Raw genomic sequence first — 17,696 nt, forward strand, 5'->3', positions numbered from 1 at the left:
CGGGGCGGGAAGCCCGACGCCAGTGACCCGTCACTCAAACAAATGAAAAATAAAATAAATAGTTCAAACAATTACTCCCTTGATCACGTATTTGCACAACAAATTGACCTTCACAAGTCGCAACCACACACCCACACAGGGTTTACGGGGCGGGAAGCCCGACGCCAGTGACCCGTCACTCAAACAAATGAAAAAATAAAATAAATAGTTCAAACAATTACTCCCTTGATCAGGTATTTGCACCACAAATTGACCTTCACAAGTCGCAACCACACACACACGCAGGGTTTACGGGGCGGGAAGCCCGACGCCAGTGACCCGTCACTCAAACAAATGAAAAAATAAAATAAAAAATTATATAACACTTACTCCCTCACTCAGGTATTTGCAAACAAATTGACCTTCGCAAGTCACAAACACACACAGGGTTTACGGGGTTGGAAACCCGGCGCCAGTGACCTGTCACTCAAACTCGGAAGACACAAAAGTACAGGGCTGGAGGGGAAAGTGCCGAAAAACCTGACACCAGGTGTTTCGCCTGCTAAGCAGGCCTCTTCAGAGAAGAATGATTAGTCGGAGCCAAAATATGTAGGTAACAGTAAGGTCAATTTGTGGTGCAAATACCTGATCAAGGGAGTAATTGTTTGAACTACTGTGATTTGACTTGTGCAATTACCCTGAATCTGCAACTTTTTGTAAGAATCGAAGACTTCTTAACATTTCCTAAATATTTTGGGCTATAGGGAAGACTTATTTTTATGATTTCTCTTAAATATGCTCATAAGTAGGGAAATAAACATGAAGTGTTAATCATAACCTCTATTACTGTGTAAGATATACAGAAGTTAGGCAACTTACAATTCATTATGCAGAAGGTTAACTAATATGTGTACATAATTTTAATCCAATTAAGACTACAAATCTAAATAGGCTGCCAGGAAAAAAAAAACATTTGAACAAAGATGTATTTTCATTAATTACATAATAAAATCATCCACGACAATTTTTTAATTCTGTTTCTTCACTAAAAATATGATAAAAAGGATGATGTAAACACGCAACAACTATTTATTTATATAGAACATAATGAATAAACAATTCACACAACACTGCCACATTTATGGTTTCCCTCTTCAAGGTGAATGACACCACATTGATGAAACTTTGAGTGCACCCTTTCTAGCAAGAAAACTAACTACACCATGTATCCATACATCGGATGAAAAACTCTTGCCAGCTATCACAATGTTTTATGGAAGATGAGCACACGACGGGATGCTATTTCAGTTTCAAAAGTAAAAAAATTCACCATTGGAATATCACACAATTCCATTTTCCCTCTTTCAAAATTACAGAGTAATATTTGAGAGAAGGTAAATAGCCTCATTGTCACACCCACACACCAAACTGTCCCTGTCTATGTCTAGCGAGTTTATGGGCTTGTGCAGAGCAGGGATTAGGGAGAAGACCTCCAAACGATGCTTAGATGCTTCACCACCCAGCCAGCCAACACCATCTACCTCTGGCATTGAGGTCCCTGAAACGCACCAGAAAATTAAATCAACAAAATCATAATAACTACCTGCAATGAACTTTGAGGTGGCAGCTTGCTCTAATTAAAACCTCCAAACTGAAATTAGTTTAAGGTAAATGTGTGCATGTTACTGTAGGGTAAAAAAATACATGAAGGAAGACAGTTTAATCTCATGGACTCTAAGGCAGTGCACATTCTAAAATTACAAGCAAAGAAATATCCATATTATCATTCCATAACAACTGATTGATTCATAGAATTTTGCTGGGGGAGGAGATTCCTCAGTTGGCTGCATGGCCAAAGCAATAGGTTAAAATTGATAGGGAATGGGTTTTAATCTGTCTTTTAATCAAAACATTGCTCAACTATTCATCCCTTTTTAATACTGTCTTAGGTCCAGATATTACCTCTATCTGACATCCATTTCTATTTGGCTCATGTATTATTCTTCTCAGCTCCTCTTAAAATACTTTTCCTTTTCCCTTGTAATTTGTCAATAACATCCATTTTACCTTGAGGTGAATATTAGGTTTTTTATTTCCTGTATGGTGCTCATTAAGTCTTTTACTTGCCTGTTAATTTATTTACTGACTTCTCGCATTTTCTGTCCTTCTGAATGTCAGTATCTGCTCCCAGTCCCAGATTTCAAAGGCAAAGATACCTTCAAATATGAACTTGAAGGTTTCAAAACCCTGTTCCAATTTCAAATCCCTTAGAGTTTATAGACAAATTTTTCCCTTTGAAATAATAGAAACACAATGCTGAGGATGCCAGTTCTTCATTTGAATCTCTTGAATCATCTAATCACCCACGTTTTCCCTCAAATACTTCTTTGGCCATTGATGATCTTAGAATCTTCATAACGAGGTCAGCAAAAATCACTTCTGCCTTCTCACAAATGATATTTTCATTAATTATGTTGCATTGCAATTGCTTCCTGTTTATCCATATGATAAGCAACCTTCCAGCATTATTGAGGATACGTAACTGTTGCATAGATAGTCATGTCACCCACTTTGGAGTATCTATCTACTTAATCTTGTCCTTGTTCTTGAGGATAGTACAAATCATTGATGTTGACATTATATGTGCATGCTAGATCAGTCATGCTCATACCTTGCTCTTGCTTTTCAATGATTTTTCTTTGGATTTCTTTGGTTATATTCTATGGTAACTTAGCACAAAATATCATCAATATTATGTCTGAACACAATCTGGGAAAATGTGTGATCACTAGCAATGCTAAGACGCTAGTGGAACAAGTGCTACAGACAGACTGAAGCAGCAGACGCACAATCAATCCAGGACTTCCCCTCTCCTTGTCACACAAAGCATTGCTCATTAACCAAGTCATTAAAAAATAGTTTTGCTCCATATGGGAATAGCTCATTATGCAAGACACTTAATAAATGAGGTTCCACTGTATTTATTTCCACATAATTTAAATAATTACAGTAAACCCTCACTAATCTGAACTATACAGGGGCTAAGGTCTATCCAAATTATCTAAGGTTAGGACGGACATTATCCCTTGAAACATTTCCTCCCTCTAATGTTGCGCACCATTCATTACTGGCACCTCTAACAACTCAATCTACATCAACATAATACCCCGCAAGCCATTCCAAGGATGTGTGGCAGGGGGTGGTGGGTCAACAGTCATTCTAGATATATTCACTCTATTTCCTCATGCACCTAACACCCTACGATTCACCAAAAACGTTCTCCCTAGTATTACATGGTTAGCAGCTATTACTATGCCTACACAAAGAGGACAATAAAGTACATTAAAAGAGGGCAGGCACACATGCAATTTGGGCACATACTACCTTGATCAAAAATTTCCCGGAATTTATTCAGAAAATTAAAAATACAAGTTTATTCATCTAAATCTATATTGTCCCCTTCAAAGTAATCCCCATCGACTGCAACACACTTATGCCAGCGCTTGATCCAATCCTCGAAACATTTTTTATATTCGGTTTTCGGTATGTCCATCAGTGCTTCCTGCGATTTTTCCATTACTTCCTCTCGGCTGCTAAAACGCGTTCCCCGTAATGGTTTTTTAACTCGATTGAACAGAAAGAAGTCACAGGGAGCCAAATCAGGTGAATTCGGTGGCTGTTGGATGGTATTTGTTGCATTTTTCGTCAAAAAATTACGAATAATGATAGCACTGTGCGACGGTGCGTTATCATGGTGCAAAATCCACGAGTTTTCTGCCCACATTTCTGGTCTCTTTCGGCGAATTGCTTCACGCAAACGTCTCATAACGCCCAAATAATACTCTTTGTTTACTGTCTGGCCTTCTGGCAAAAATTCATGATGCACTACACCGTTGTAATCCATGAAAACCGTCAGCATTGCCTTCTTTTTTGACTGAAAACGACGTGGTTTTTTTGGTCTCGGCTCATTTGGTGAACGCCATTCACTTGCCTGATGTCTGGATTGCGTGTCGTACTCATAAACCCACGTCTCGTCTCCAGTAATGATCCTTTTGATGAATGTGGGATCGGATTCAGCCTCGCAAATCATGTCTTTTGCGACGTCAACACGGTCTCTTTTTTGCATGAAATTGAGGTCTTTTGGCACCAACTTTGCTGCTACACGACGGAAACCCAAATCATTAACCACAATGTCTTGGGCGGATCCATAGGCAATGTTCAAGTCCTCCGCTATTTCTCTGATGGTTAATTTGCGGTTATTGACCAACATTTCTTTTACTTTATCAATTTTTTCACCGACTTTCGATGTCGATGGTCTGCCACTGCGTTCATCATCTTCGATTGACTCACGACCACTTCTGAACCGCTCGTGCCACTGGTAAACGACCGTTTTTTTTAGAGAATCGTTGCCGAAACACTTTTCCAACATTTCCAACGTCCGTGCGCCACTAAATCCGTTTTTTACGCAAAATTTAATACAAGTTCGTTGTTGCAAATTTAAATCCATTTCTGCAATTGTAAAAAATCGCCAACACACACAGAGATAGATGTACTCTTGGCTACGTAACTTTTGCAAATGTCAAGTTATGACACTAAGATTTAAAGGGAATATCAACAACAGATGTACCAATTTAAAAAAAAAACAGAACTCAAATCGGAACGATGGGAGCGCCACACGGTGGTTATTCCGGGAACTTTTTGATCAAGGTAGTATAACCAGTTAGTAGTCTACACATTCCATACGGACAATTCACGAATACAATACTTCATATACAGTCGCCTACATCCCACCTGGCACTAGGGCACACAGTGGGAGGCATCAGGACGCCAGACTAGCAGAGTGTTTTGTGGGAATTTCATCTTGTAAACCCCTATTTTTGACAGCGTGTACCTATTATTTTCTTAGGTGTTCCCCCTTTAATGTTGTCGCGAATAGTATGCAAGAAAAACGAATACCTTTAATCTATCAATTCGACAATCAAACTCTAATTTTGTGACCATTGTCAACCCAGCCAATGTAATTGGGCGGCCTACATATACCTCCAATATCGGATGCAAAACTGCTCACTTCATACCTTTGTAATAAGTCAAATCCAGCCCTGAGTCTTCACTTATCTAAAGGTTACCACACCAGATTCTGTATTAAATATGTGATGCTTTGTGTCCTTACGAGTTTTTCACCCACCTAGTGGCCTTTCTCTGTACCCTATTCAATTATGTAATTAATGTTTTTCAAAAGGATCCCAAACCCTCACCGCATACTCAATGCGAGGCCTTAATAAATAAAAATAGCATGCTTCCTTCACTTTTCCCTCACTGCACCTTCCAACTCCCATATCATGCATTAGAGCCCCAAAGCATAAGACAATCTCATTTAAATATGAAATTAACCTATTAAAATAAAGCACATTGTCAATTTCCTCTTTTAAATTATGTGATAGTCAATTGTAAGTATTTTTGAAAAAAAAACAGCGGTAATGAGTGCTAATTGAATTATATCATTAACCAAATTTATCATCATAAAATCATTAAGAAAACTATGTGATCAATTTTCATTTAAATAAAGGAAAGCATAACTTAAGAAAAATGGAGCTAGTTTTCCTTTCCACTTATTAGTTATAATGAACTGCTGTTTTCCAGAATACTTAAATTTCACTATCCCCCATTGAAATATATTCACTTGCATTATGGGTTATTGTTGCAAAATATTTAAGAATATTAAAGTTAGGGATACAATATCTCCCAATACAACAGCATCAACAGATCAACCTGTCATTCAGAACACATCTAAATATAGGCGTTTTCTATAAGTTATCAGGGTTATGGGATCTAGTGATAGAAGGCAAAAGAAGATATAGCATCTGTCAGAGGAACAAGTTATCTCTAACAAGAGAATAAATACAAGAAAGCAGCAAGAATATTCATGGCATCCAAGCATTAAGTCTGGCTTTGTTACAGGCAACGGAATGAAGATTCCTCACTTATCCTACTCAAAGTTCCTTCTAATTCAGTTTCTATCACTCCTAACTTTAGCCCCATAATTTTAATAAAACTTCAGTTGAGTACGACCCCCATAATTAATCTTCACTCCAAACTTCAGGATGTATCCAGAATGCATACTAGAAAATTCCAAGTGATTTTGAAAGTTGCATAATTTACTGTGTTTTCCCATTGAAAACTGAAGTAACTATTAAGTACCTGGCTCACTTCTTTCTCTAGGCTGGTGGTCAGCCAATTAAAAGAATTGAATCATTTCAAGTCATTTCCCTCCATGTAAATTCCTCAGTCCTTAAGTGTATAAAAATGTAAAATTCTCACAATAATGGGGATAAGCAATGTTGTGAAAATAAGATTATGAATAGTCAATCGGTATAGTTTTCTTCCGGAAAAGGCAAATTACTTACTCCACAGCTGACTATCAACAAAGATAGGCATGAAAACAGGAAATGTACAAGCTTATTTAAAGTCTTTTAGTTACCAAACCTGGATTAAAAATTATAAAAAGAAAATTGAGGTAATGAACCACTGAGTTCTATGTTTTATGTAATCTGCTTACCAATCAATAATTACCCACACACTGGTTTAACTTAATTCACGTGAAATTAAAGAATGTATGAAATGAGAATGAGAGATATGCTTCAGAAATCATATTACTCCTCACTCACACAATTCGTTGCATGCATTAATTTATAATGCCCCACTATTATCTCAAATGAATACATACCAGATCCACCTCGGCCTAGGTGAGCCCCACCAGCGGCAGCATTGGAAATGGCGGTTGTGTTCCAATGCCATATTTCACCACTCGCAGAGCAGGTGAACAGGTGTTCTGGCTGCATCGGGTGAAATTTCACCTCGTTTACTGAAATTTACAGTTAGAAATGTATTTCGAACCTTGTAAATTAATGACACAGAACGATCAGAAATGAATTTCAATTAGGCCATAGCAAATGTCAACAACCCATGAAACCACTAGCTATGGTGGGAAATCTATGCATCAAACTCTACTAATGACTATTTGTTAGCTTTTAGCTTTTCCCCATTGCAATAGAAATGATATCATGGATCAGGATGACTCAAAACATATTAAATTTAACCTTTGGTACCCCTCCAATTTAATAATAAATTTTATATTCTGACAAAGCTCTGCTATCTGTCTAAATGCCTTGACTGTGCATTTGCCTAATAATGAAACTTCTGTAGGAACTAGCATTCAGATTTGACCATTAAATATTATTATATATTGCTATTAATTATTGAATTATATCTTTGAAAAAAATTTCTCTACACGATATTGTTGATGATGGAGAAAAACATCATATTTTTCCATAGTACAATTGCGACAAAAGTGTATTGATTATGGTGCTTACCATCTTCCATGCAATTCATTAATTCATGGAAAAAGAAAGGTTCCTTAGTCTTTATAGTGCACATACCGGCGGATAAATAAATTGTATGGGACCCTCATGAAGAAGGCCATATTAAAAAACTGGAAAAGGTGCAAAGAAAGGCTGCCTGATATGTACTGGAGAAGCATAGGAGGATGGAGAGTGTTGTCTGACATGCTAGAAACGCTGGGCTGGGAACCTCTACAAACTAGAAGGAAAGTAAGCAGACTTTGTGGAATGTTCCGCATTCTGAAGGGGGAGAAAGCTTGGGTAGATCTTAGGAAAGAGGCAGGGAACCCAAATTTTATAGGGAGAAATGACCACAAATTTAAGGTAAAATGCCGCGCACAGAGAACAAATAAAAAAAAATTTTCTTTTCTAAATAGAACAATTGTTGATTGGAACACCTTACCTGCAAAAATATTTGAGCCCTTTCCTAACAGAGTGTATACTTTTAAGAAAAGATGTAAGGTATATATGTAATAATTTGATTGATGTGTGGTGTATTGCATTATATGTAACAGCTTAATTTTTTTTTAATTTACCTTTTTTTCTTGCTGATTGATGGATGTAAATGAGATGGGGATTCGCTTGTTTTGTTAAAGAGATTTGTGTTTTGAAGTCTGATTTTATCTATTATTTTTTGTGATTATTTGGGACTTGTGTGCCACCTGACACTGTCTATCAGCACATGTGTATTTTTAATAATAATAATAATAATAATAAAATACCATATGGAGATGTAGCTTTTTGACCAACAAAGCCATAGGCTGACCCTGCTCATTAATCAAGTTCGATGCATTGACCACTTACCAGCATCAGGGTGGGCATTGAGCAGATTCACAGGGTATCTGGAATGCCTAAGGTCCCAGGCAGTGAGAGACCCGTCTTCGCCTCCAACCAACACCACATGTCTCTGCGTAGGGTGCTGAGTAATGCACATGGCTGTCACCTGAAAAGTAATCAGCCAGTAAGAAAACCAGCAAACTAATATTCTGCAGATTCTGGGCTATCATTAGGTTAAAACACATACAGGGAATGTTTAACCTTTACTACAACACAACCAACAACACATCCAGCTCAGATACTATGCACAGACACAAACTAAGGGGAGGCATTATTCATGGGACAACCCTCGTAGGTAAGCTTTATTCTTCTTTTCTCATAAAATAACAGAAATAAATAACAGGATGCCGGCATGTGACTAAAGACAAATTAATCATGTTTTGATACTCACGGCTAAGTCAACTTGAAGTACATATACCCATATAGATATAGATATTTTAGTACCCTACATCACTAAGGTGTGTGGCAGGGGGTGAATACACACCAGCATTTTTACTGGTAGGTCAAGAGTTGCCAGTTTAAGAAGTTCATCTGTACATGTGTCTTTAATGGGGAGTTATAGCTCCATTGCAATTCTTGTCCAATACTTTTCAGTTAAATTGAGGCAGGAAATTATTTTCCAATTAAGGAGTTACCACAGATGTTTTCAAGGTTTACTTTTTACAGATTTTACTCAATTTTTATGATTTACAGCATTCAATATCCCACAATTGACATCACATACAGGGTAAATTAAAAACAGCCGTAAAAAGCTGTAATGTCAATCAATACTTTTCAAAATGTTAGATGGATGAGCATCATTTATCAATAATTAAAAAAATATTCCTTCAAGGCATTAAAAAGAAACTTTCTTCTGGGAAAACAAGAAGAACACAGTATGCAATGGATTTCAGATAATGGTGGTCATATTTAATTACAGTAGCCATTCAGAATATAAATATTAGTTTAAAAAATTGATGCATATATTCATATTAAATAAGTTAAGAGTTGCACTTAACAATTGATAAGATTTTCATTCGGTCAAAAAAACCTTTTTACAGTTTATCATATTTCCTCTTGTCGTGGAATGCTTCTGCTACATTTGAGTACCTGAGTACAAAAATATTGGTAGGACAATAAAAAAAACAAAAGTGACCATTTTATGCACCGAAATTTTCAATTACTTAAATACTTGTATTATCTGTATGCCTAAAAGGCAATGCTATAAGAAAACCTAGAATGGTGATAATTAATTGTTACAAGTATTACGGTATTAGCTAAATTAGTTTACATTAAAACTCACTCATTCACATTTCATTAATATGAGTAGTCTATTAGTCATGTTAAACTTTTTATGGATTCCCTACCTAAGAACTTCTAAACTGCATCTAAGATGACACTAAATACTACTTAAATAATCTAAAACCTGGATTACACAAGACCATTCTTACACTCCACATACTCCGTTTGTTTTGTCCAACACACACATCTTTTTCTCCCCCTGCCTCACTTGCCTTTCTTTCCTCCATCATTGTCTTCAAACATTCCTTTGCAACTCTATATGCCTGCCCTGCACTACTTTCAATATGGAACTCTGAAGTCTTTTAACTTTCAACAATATTCATTTCAAGAATAAGCATAACACTTTGTCTGCTAATGAATGTTTAAACATGCCCATATGCCCACACAGAGCTTCAATCTGACATACCTCTTTACTTGGCCTACATATACCCCCTTGACATTCCCCCTTCTATTACCGCTATAACAAGTACATTATGTTTCAAAAACAAACAATTCAAATATGTATTTTCTTTTCCTTATAGTGCTCCTTATTTATATCTCTACTATACTTCCTTGCTTCCCATTATATTTATACATTTTATCTTTAGGATCCACCTCCAGTATCAGGATTTGAAAGCTCCTATTCTTTTCTGATCCAATCTTATCATAATGCAGGCAAGAATCCTGTTTGGTTACCATGGGGAATTTTCTAAATGGATTCAAATAAAAGGAATTGTTTTGTGACTTTGCCAGGACTATTGTAACAATCAAGTATTCTAGTTTGATTCACATCATAGTGTTGCATCACCTACTCCTCAGGTGTCTTCACCAACTCGAGATTTCACAAAAATGTTTTCTCGTGAAGAGATTTTACAATTAAAAAGCACAGAGTAGACTAACATTTGATTACCTGGGTACATTGCTAGTAACATGGCATAGCTATAGAATGACACTGACTATCACACTATCATATACAAATATACTTGAAGGTTCATCATTTAGGAAAGCAGACAAACATTGAGAGATGATGTACCCAGTACATTTGTTTTACTCACCTGATCACCAGAAAACATAAACGTCGAGACTGGCTTGTGGCTGTTGGGTGAACCAAAATCCCAGACTTTGAGCTGTCCTCTTAAATTACCAGTGATTACTTGATTGTACTTTAGGAAGCATACACAGTGCAGGGAACAACTATCAGCACCATCTGAAAAAACAAACATAGATTCATTTGAAATTAAATTTGACGGAAAACCTTTAACAAGTCTGCTTTACTTCTAGATATGCACGCATGGATAACTTTACACACAATGGAAACAAACCGCACAAACTGTACCATTCTGATAACTTTCACCATCACCATATATGGGTTTCAGTAGCTACAATACAGTGTACATTCATCAGTGTGGAGATTACTAAGTCACCTTTGAAATGATTTGATTTTGTCCTCATGATACTCAATGAGGGTGCCCCATTTTCAGGACACCCATAAACGTTTACATTTGCAGCTCTATAACATTTCCCATTTCTAATAAATAATTTTTCAATATACAGGGCGTGACGGTTATCTCCGGACAAATTTCAATTTGAATTTCCCAACATATTGTAGTTCCACTGGAGATAACGAATTGCATTCTTGTAATCTATAGGCATCTGGTAAACAGTCATAGCCTCAAAATGGCCGAGATGCTACGTACATGCGCGGAGTGAAATCGAAATGCCGCCATTAATTAAAATGTTCACGCTGGGCATTTGCCCAGTGATACAGTTTGATTCTTCACGTCACCAGATCAACTGTTTACGATATTGTGGCTAAGTATAATGCTTTGGAGAAGTCTGGGGAAGGTTTTGCTAACCCCACAAGGAAACCTCATTCGAGAAAACACTCAGGTGCTGATTTCAGAGGAATTTTGCAAATTTTGAAGAATGTCGTGAAACTGTTGATGGTAACTGTGGCCTCGGGGAGACAATATCTCTTTCGACAGGACTGTGCACCAGCTCATTTGAGTCATTTAGTCCAAAACTGGCTCTCAGATAACATTGACATGTTCTGGTCAAAGGAGTTCTGGCCCCCGAATAGCCTGGACTTGAACCCCCTCAACTATTATGTTTGCAGCGTAGTCGAAAGAGTTACCAATAAGACGAGGCACCCTAAGGTTGCATTTCTATACACCGCTATTGTAGCAGCACTCGCAAATATGGACAGCGCTGTTTTAAAGAGTGCATGCGATCAATTCAGGACAAGATTGGAGGCGGTCATTGCAGCTGAAGGGGGTTACATTGAGTAATGTTAGTCTTGACAGGTACCACTACTTGTACGCAAAAGGATTTTCATTTCCATCTGTATTATTTATTAATACATTTGCTTTTAAACAAAAGTTTCATTTTCCAGGATTTAACTGCTGTACCCTGCATAGAAGATCATTTTTAATATCTACGGATGATTCTTTTTGTCAAGACCATAAGATCTTACTTGGTTTCCATATAACATTTACATGATGCAAATAAATAAAGTCATTTAAATTTTCCTGGTCAGTCAAAGCAATGTTTACAGATACTTACTCATTATCCTAACAGGGTTTCTTTGGTGAGCTGTGAGGAGGACCATCCGACCATCCTCTCCAACTGTGACAATGTCTTCATCATATGATGCAAATGCAGTGCACGAACAGTTCTCCCATGGACTAGCATGTCTGCAAAGTTAATTGTAAATCAATAATAGGAGCAGACTAATTAGTACTGCGAAAATGTTACATAATCATAAATACATTGAGTGGCCAACCATTCGGTTACTTCCCTAATCATTCGTTAGCTACTCTTCAAAGAATTACTTTCTAAATATAAATATTTAATGACAGATGCAATAAGCACATGATGGCCCATCAGTGTGATAGGAGAGTGAACAATGCATTAATGCCAACCTGAATTTGAATAAAAAGGTTGCATTATAAAATGGACATGAAGTTAAAATAAGTTCCATATCACAAATTGCACTCAGCCTTCACAAATGTACCTCAAAAATACAAGTATTTACAAACATTTCCTGTAGCAGTACTAGTATCAATCACAACTGAATTTTTACTCCTGACAGGGAAAGCAATTTTAAATTAAAATGTATAGTAAACGATCTCCAAACATGCTTTGGGGTGTGTGATTTTTCTGATATCAATCGTACTTTCCAGGCTTCAACTTTGTTTCAAATTTCATGTGATAGTAGATCTTGTGAAGAAGGTAAACTGTTAACTCCAAACATTGAACTGCCTTGAAAAAAATGTAAATATTCAAGCCTTAAAAGATTTTATTTACCAATACCAGCACAGACAAATCATCTGGAAAAATATTGGATTTTTACCGGTAATTTATCTACTTAAAATCAATACAAAATAGCTCAAAATTTACATTTTGAATTAAAAACTAGGCTTCAGGATATATGCTATTAAGAGTGATTCCACATCTTTGCTGAAGGTTTTTAAAAACTTACTCAAAATAGTGAAGCTTATTCCATGATATTTCTTCAATAATTGACCATGATGACTTTATTCCACTTTTGGCCAAACGGAAAAGTTTCACAGAACCAAATGATGATGAGGAAACAAAATTTTCCGCGTTTATGAACTGCAAAAAAAAAAATAATTACAAAATGGTACTCTGATACTAAAACAAATTATATGTTTAGGGTCCTTTAGGCAATGCTTGCATATGAAGTACATTTTATTGTGACAGTGTGTGGTATTGAGATACCATAACTGTATTAGGTACTTCTTTTAATTTACTTAAACTATTTCAATTTACTTAAACTATCTTTTGTACATTGCAAGTTAGTTTTGAATGCTTGATTGAGACTTAGTAGCTGATGAATGAGAATGTGTGTTCCTTGGGATGGAGATTGGCATCGAAATGTTTCATAATTGTTGCAGAAAGGCAAATTTGCTTGCCATCTTAAGGATTTGTGTGCCCCACTGACTGTCTACCAGCGCTGGTTTATTTTAATAATGATAATACGTTAGCCAAAATTAGTGTGATTACAAAAGTTTTCAGGGGCTATTAAAATATGTATATTTTTTATAATGAGCTCAACAAAACCTAGAGATAGAGGGAAGATTTGAACATTTGTTTTGATGACCCAACTGAGACATTACATTTATATGAATAACTGACTTGTGTGTTTTTATTAATATTGAACTTCCCATATCAAACCCTATGCTCAGTGCAATAATTATACTTATAGTTTTCTCAGTTTTAAACTAATGTCTCAAAAACCTTACATATCACCCAAAAAATAGCTTAAATAATCTTTGTTTCATGTACTTGAGACATTTGCTTAAGCAATGATATTGAATGATCTTAGAAAACACATGTAAGTAGATTACATGTTAATACACACATAAGATATCAGTCTAAAGAGACTTTATTTGTTGTACGTCTATTATCAGTTCATCTACAAGGCAAATACTTATTAATTCTTTCAAAAGCAAAATGCCATATGTTATTTTATATCAAGAAGTATCGGATAGAGGGGGATCGAGATGGTGAGGTGGCTATCCTACTGGCTTCCCACCCAGAGGGCCCGGGTTCAAATTCCGGTGGTGTTGAATATTTTTCCGTGGTATCTCAATCAGTACTTGAGGTGCTTTGTGGAGGGCACTTTGAGTGAGTACGCCGTCCGTCGGATGGGACGTTAAGCTGCAGACCCCTTGGCACCTTTCATAAAGATTAGGCTAATGCCGACGCTGGGTTTCTCTCCACCCTTCATCCTTTCCTGTCCATCCCTAATGGCACGAATGATCTCAGCTGTCGGTCGCCTCCCCTCAAAACTACCACTACTGGTATTGGATAGAGAGTAAAATACGGTGATGAGAAAGAGGGCTGGATTTCTTCATTTCATTTCCTAATTATTTAGTCAGACATTAGTTCAAGGATCAATTTAGGCGTGCAGAGATTGTCTGGGAGCATGATGGTTTGTAGGACTGAGACATATCATGATGGCATGACTTTCCACAGTTACCTAGAGAGGCTGACCTTTCAGTCAGTATAGGGTCAGCGAGGAGGGCCCAAATTGAAGAACTAATCACTAAAGTATCCCCAGATGGCAGTCTAATAACAGGAGAAATACAATATGACAAATATCACTAAATTTGACAACTGGCAAGGGACTGAATGCCCTAAGTATTTAGATGTCAATAAGAATAAGATTAACTCGCTCTCATGATAAAGACATTATTTAAGTACAAATATAAAATATTGCAAAATATGTTTGAAAATAGTAACATTAGTAATTCAAGTGGAGCAATTTTCGTTGACATGAATGGTGTTGATATTGTAACAATCACCAAACCACAGTTATAAGCCCTAAGGTCGATTTGATTGGTGAGGGTAGAGCTCATCTCTTACTATGCCAAACAGCAAGTGAATGGGTACCCGGGAAGTTCTGGAGCCCGAAAAATTTCACGGATCGGTTAAAAGCTGAGCTGCTATGAGGAGACTCCGAAAATCCAACCACATTCCAACGGTCAGAAATGAATACAGTCCAACAAAAGCTCTACCAACTAGACTACCACATCCCCAATTGAATAATATATTTTATAATTAGTATTTATTTAATCCTTAAGTTTCATGCGATAATTATTATAATTATGGCACATGAGACTAGATAATTTTTAGCAATGTTCTACCTTAAGTTCGGTAACGTCTCCCAAATGTGGCACCGAAGTGAGATTCACCAGGTCTCCTTCTTGGTCACCGGAGGTTGCAAACTGCCACAATGCCAATTCGTTTTCCTAAATATGATTAAAATTGTTCATATCACAATCTCCAGGTAAAATCACTGTCATTGCCAGTAAAAAATAATACAACATTTCACAAATCCATAGTGCAGTAATACATTATATAATTAAATCATTCAAACATGACAGCAATCTAAACCAAATATCACGTATACACTGCCGAAAACGAAACTTGAGTGTCAAATAACTTAATATTTCCTCCTTTTAAAGCGTCTATTCAAAACAGTTATAAGGAATTCTGGGCAATCAAGCTTGGATTTAATTTTTGTTCCCGTAACCTGAATTAATGCAGACCACAATTAAATGTGATATGATTGCATAATTAAGATAAGAAGGTGAATCAAAAACCAAAATGCGGTCTGAGGAACGATTATGTTGATCAAAGATTGGACATATAATCAGAATATTTACACGACTCGCCAAATACATACCGAATCATCCCAGCTTCCAGTAATGAATGTATCAGACGCTGAAACGTCTCGGTCAGGATGAGGTTTCCATCGAACTTTATTAATTTTCTTAGACACAAAATTCCCGCAAATACCATCAGCCATTTTTATGAGAAACTAACTTCAATTGTTAAAACAGACGCCGGTGATAATGCAAGAAAAGGTGGGCTACTCAAAATCCAGAGTTATAGTTAAAATAAATTATAATAATCTCTCTGCATAAATGTCCTAACCAATCTGCGGGGCCGAGTAATTTTGAATTTTCATAATAATGAAAGAAAGTTATCTGCTGTGATATGATGCTGAAACTTTATTTTCTTATTGGAGAGGCGGTTTAGGGTTGGACAAATCTTTCCTCACATCGTCCAAAATATTTCGACCTACCGGAAGGAATTCACAAATCGGTTGACCTTGGAGAATTATTCATTTTGGTTATTCCGTTATATACACAAAATTTTCCCTTGATGGAAGAATATTTATAATGACGTTTATTTATAAATAAGTTTTCAATGCGATTGCTCTTTAAGAATATCATGATGCTATTTTGTAAGTTAAGATATCAAATACCGTATCGTATTGAAATAGTATTTTTCTTTAATCGAGTGTATTAAAAGTTAGCATTGAACCTTAAAAGATGAAAATAAAAACTACACTTTCCATTAGTAAAGGTATCGTTCTTTTAGTGATTTTCTGTTGGGAAATTTTCTCCTAAGGTAATAAAATCGGTTTCATATGTTAAGTGTTCCTGAAAAATGAAGTTAAATAAATTCCATATAACAGGAGTGAATACAGAAATGAATGACGATTATTTTTTTAGTCGCTACTTTGCTGATTTAATTCACGTATGACGAATATTGCCTCTTTCCAAAAATCGTAGTTGAAATATGGCTATAATGGCATTTCATTCAGACGGTAAAAGAAGGCCTCTTTACTGTTTTGGGAATGCAAATTAATACCTGAGTAATTAGTCCAACTTCGTCGTTAAATATGGGATAGTACGGTTAAATGAAAAGTCATTAATATTTCAAGTTCTAAATTAGTGATGGTTGGCCAAGCCTGCTATTTTTAAATCTCGTTCGACCCTTTCGAGTGAGAACGGAGAAACCCCGGGTTGCTCGAATCGTTCAACCCAGTTTCTCCTTTCTCACTCGCATGGTTCGAAAGAGATTTAAAAAATTGTAGGCTACTGAAATTAAAAAAAATTGGAATTACTTGCTCACTCAGTTGGTTACCAGTTTACCGCAGCGTTTGTTTGCAAACACTGCCAAAACAATAAACAACTCTCCATATTTCGGGTCATCATCGCTTACGTTGACAATGGTTTCCTGTTGATCTTAGATCTGAAGATGCAGGCTGGAACACCAGTGAAACTATTGTCAACAATACCATCGTACGGGGTGCGGACGCAAAAAATTGAGATAAATTATATTGCTAAGGCAGGGTTAGCAAACAAACATGTTGCGATTGTATAGCGAAAATTAGAAACCCTGACAAGGTAACAGTGATTTAAAAAAGTTAATTCTAATTTACATCATGGGAAGTTCTTGGAGTAGCCAAGTTGTTGGGTATCCTCTGTGGATATCCCGGGGCGTTTTAGGCACTATAGGAAGGAAAAGAAAAACAGATGAAGAATCTAATGATCAAGTTAACCCAATGCACACGCCCAAACAGTAAGCATTGGCATTCTTTAAACTTACAAGTTCATTTGCATTTTGCTGCTCTAATTGACCGAGGAAATGCATTTGTGGCTGATCACTTAGAATATTACTAAAATAAGCTTGTGCATACTTAATTTAGGGAAACGGTGGTTTCTACAGCGGATTACATTTATCAAACACTATTTAAAGAAGGCAATAACAGTGATGTCACCGTTGTAGCTTTGGGCAAAGAATGGAAATTGCATAAAGTTTACCTATCCCAGGTAATGCAGCTTTAAAGGTTACTTATTTACTAGATTAATCCATGTAATAATAGATCATTTCCCTTTCATC

General features: G+C 36.4%; 1 protein-coding gene across 1 annotated transcript; it reads right to left on the bottom strand.

Moving 5' to 3' along the window:
* Positions 1-672: 672 nt before the first annotated feature.
* Nup43 (Nucleoporin 43kD) lies at positions 673-15,810 on the bottom strand. The gene is made up of 8 exons (XM_071583923.1): positions 15,688-15,810; positions 15,146-15,250; positions 12,955-13,088; positions 12,036-12,166; positions 10,529-10,680; positions 8,181-8,319; positions 6,704-6,841; positions 673-1,537 (listed from the first exon to the last, which is right to left on the bottom strand). The coding sequence occupies exons 1-8, from the start codon at positions 15,808-15,810 to the stop codon at positions 1,350-1,352; spliced, it is 1,110 nt and encodes a 369-aa protein (XP_071440024.1). The 3' UTR covers positions 673-1,349.
* Positions 15,811-17,696: the final 1,886 nt, after the last annotated feature.

This window comes from Hetaerina americana, unplaced genomic scaffold (genome assembly GCF_022747635.1).
Source record: "Hetaerina americana unplaced genomic scaffold, ioHetAmer1.1.p SCAF_15, whole genome shotgun sequence".
Classification (NCBI taxonomy): Eukaryota; Metazoa; Arthropoda; class Insecta; order Odonata; family Calopterygidae; genus Hetaerina; species Hetaerina americana.

Bases quoted from the DNA above. Each gene is read 5' to 3' on its own strand.
- Nup43 (XM_071583923.1), bottom strand. From the start codon at position 15,810: ATGGCTGATGGTATTTGCGGGAATTTTGTGTCTAAGAAAATTAATAAA. The intron at 8,320-10,528 runs GTGAGTAAAACA...ATTACTTTTCAG, and splicing joins TTATGTTTTCTGGTGATCAG to GTGACAGCCATGTGCATTAC. The intron at 1,538-6,703 runs GTATGTATTCAT...GGTGCGTTTCAG, and splicing joins CCTAGGCCGAGGTGGATCTG to GGACCTCAATGCCAGAGGTA.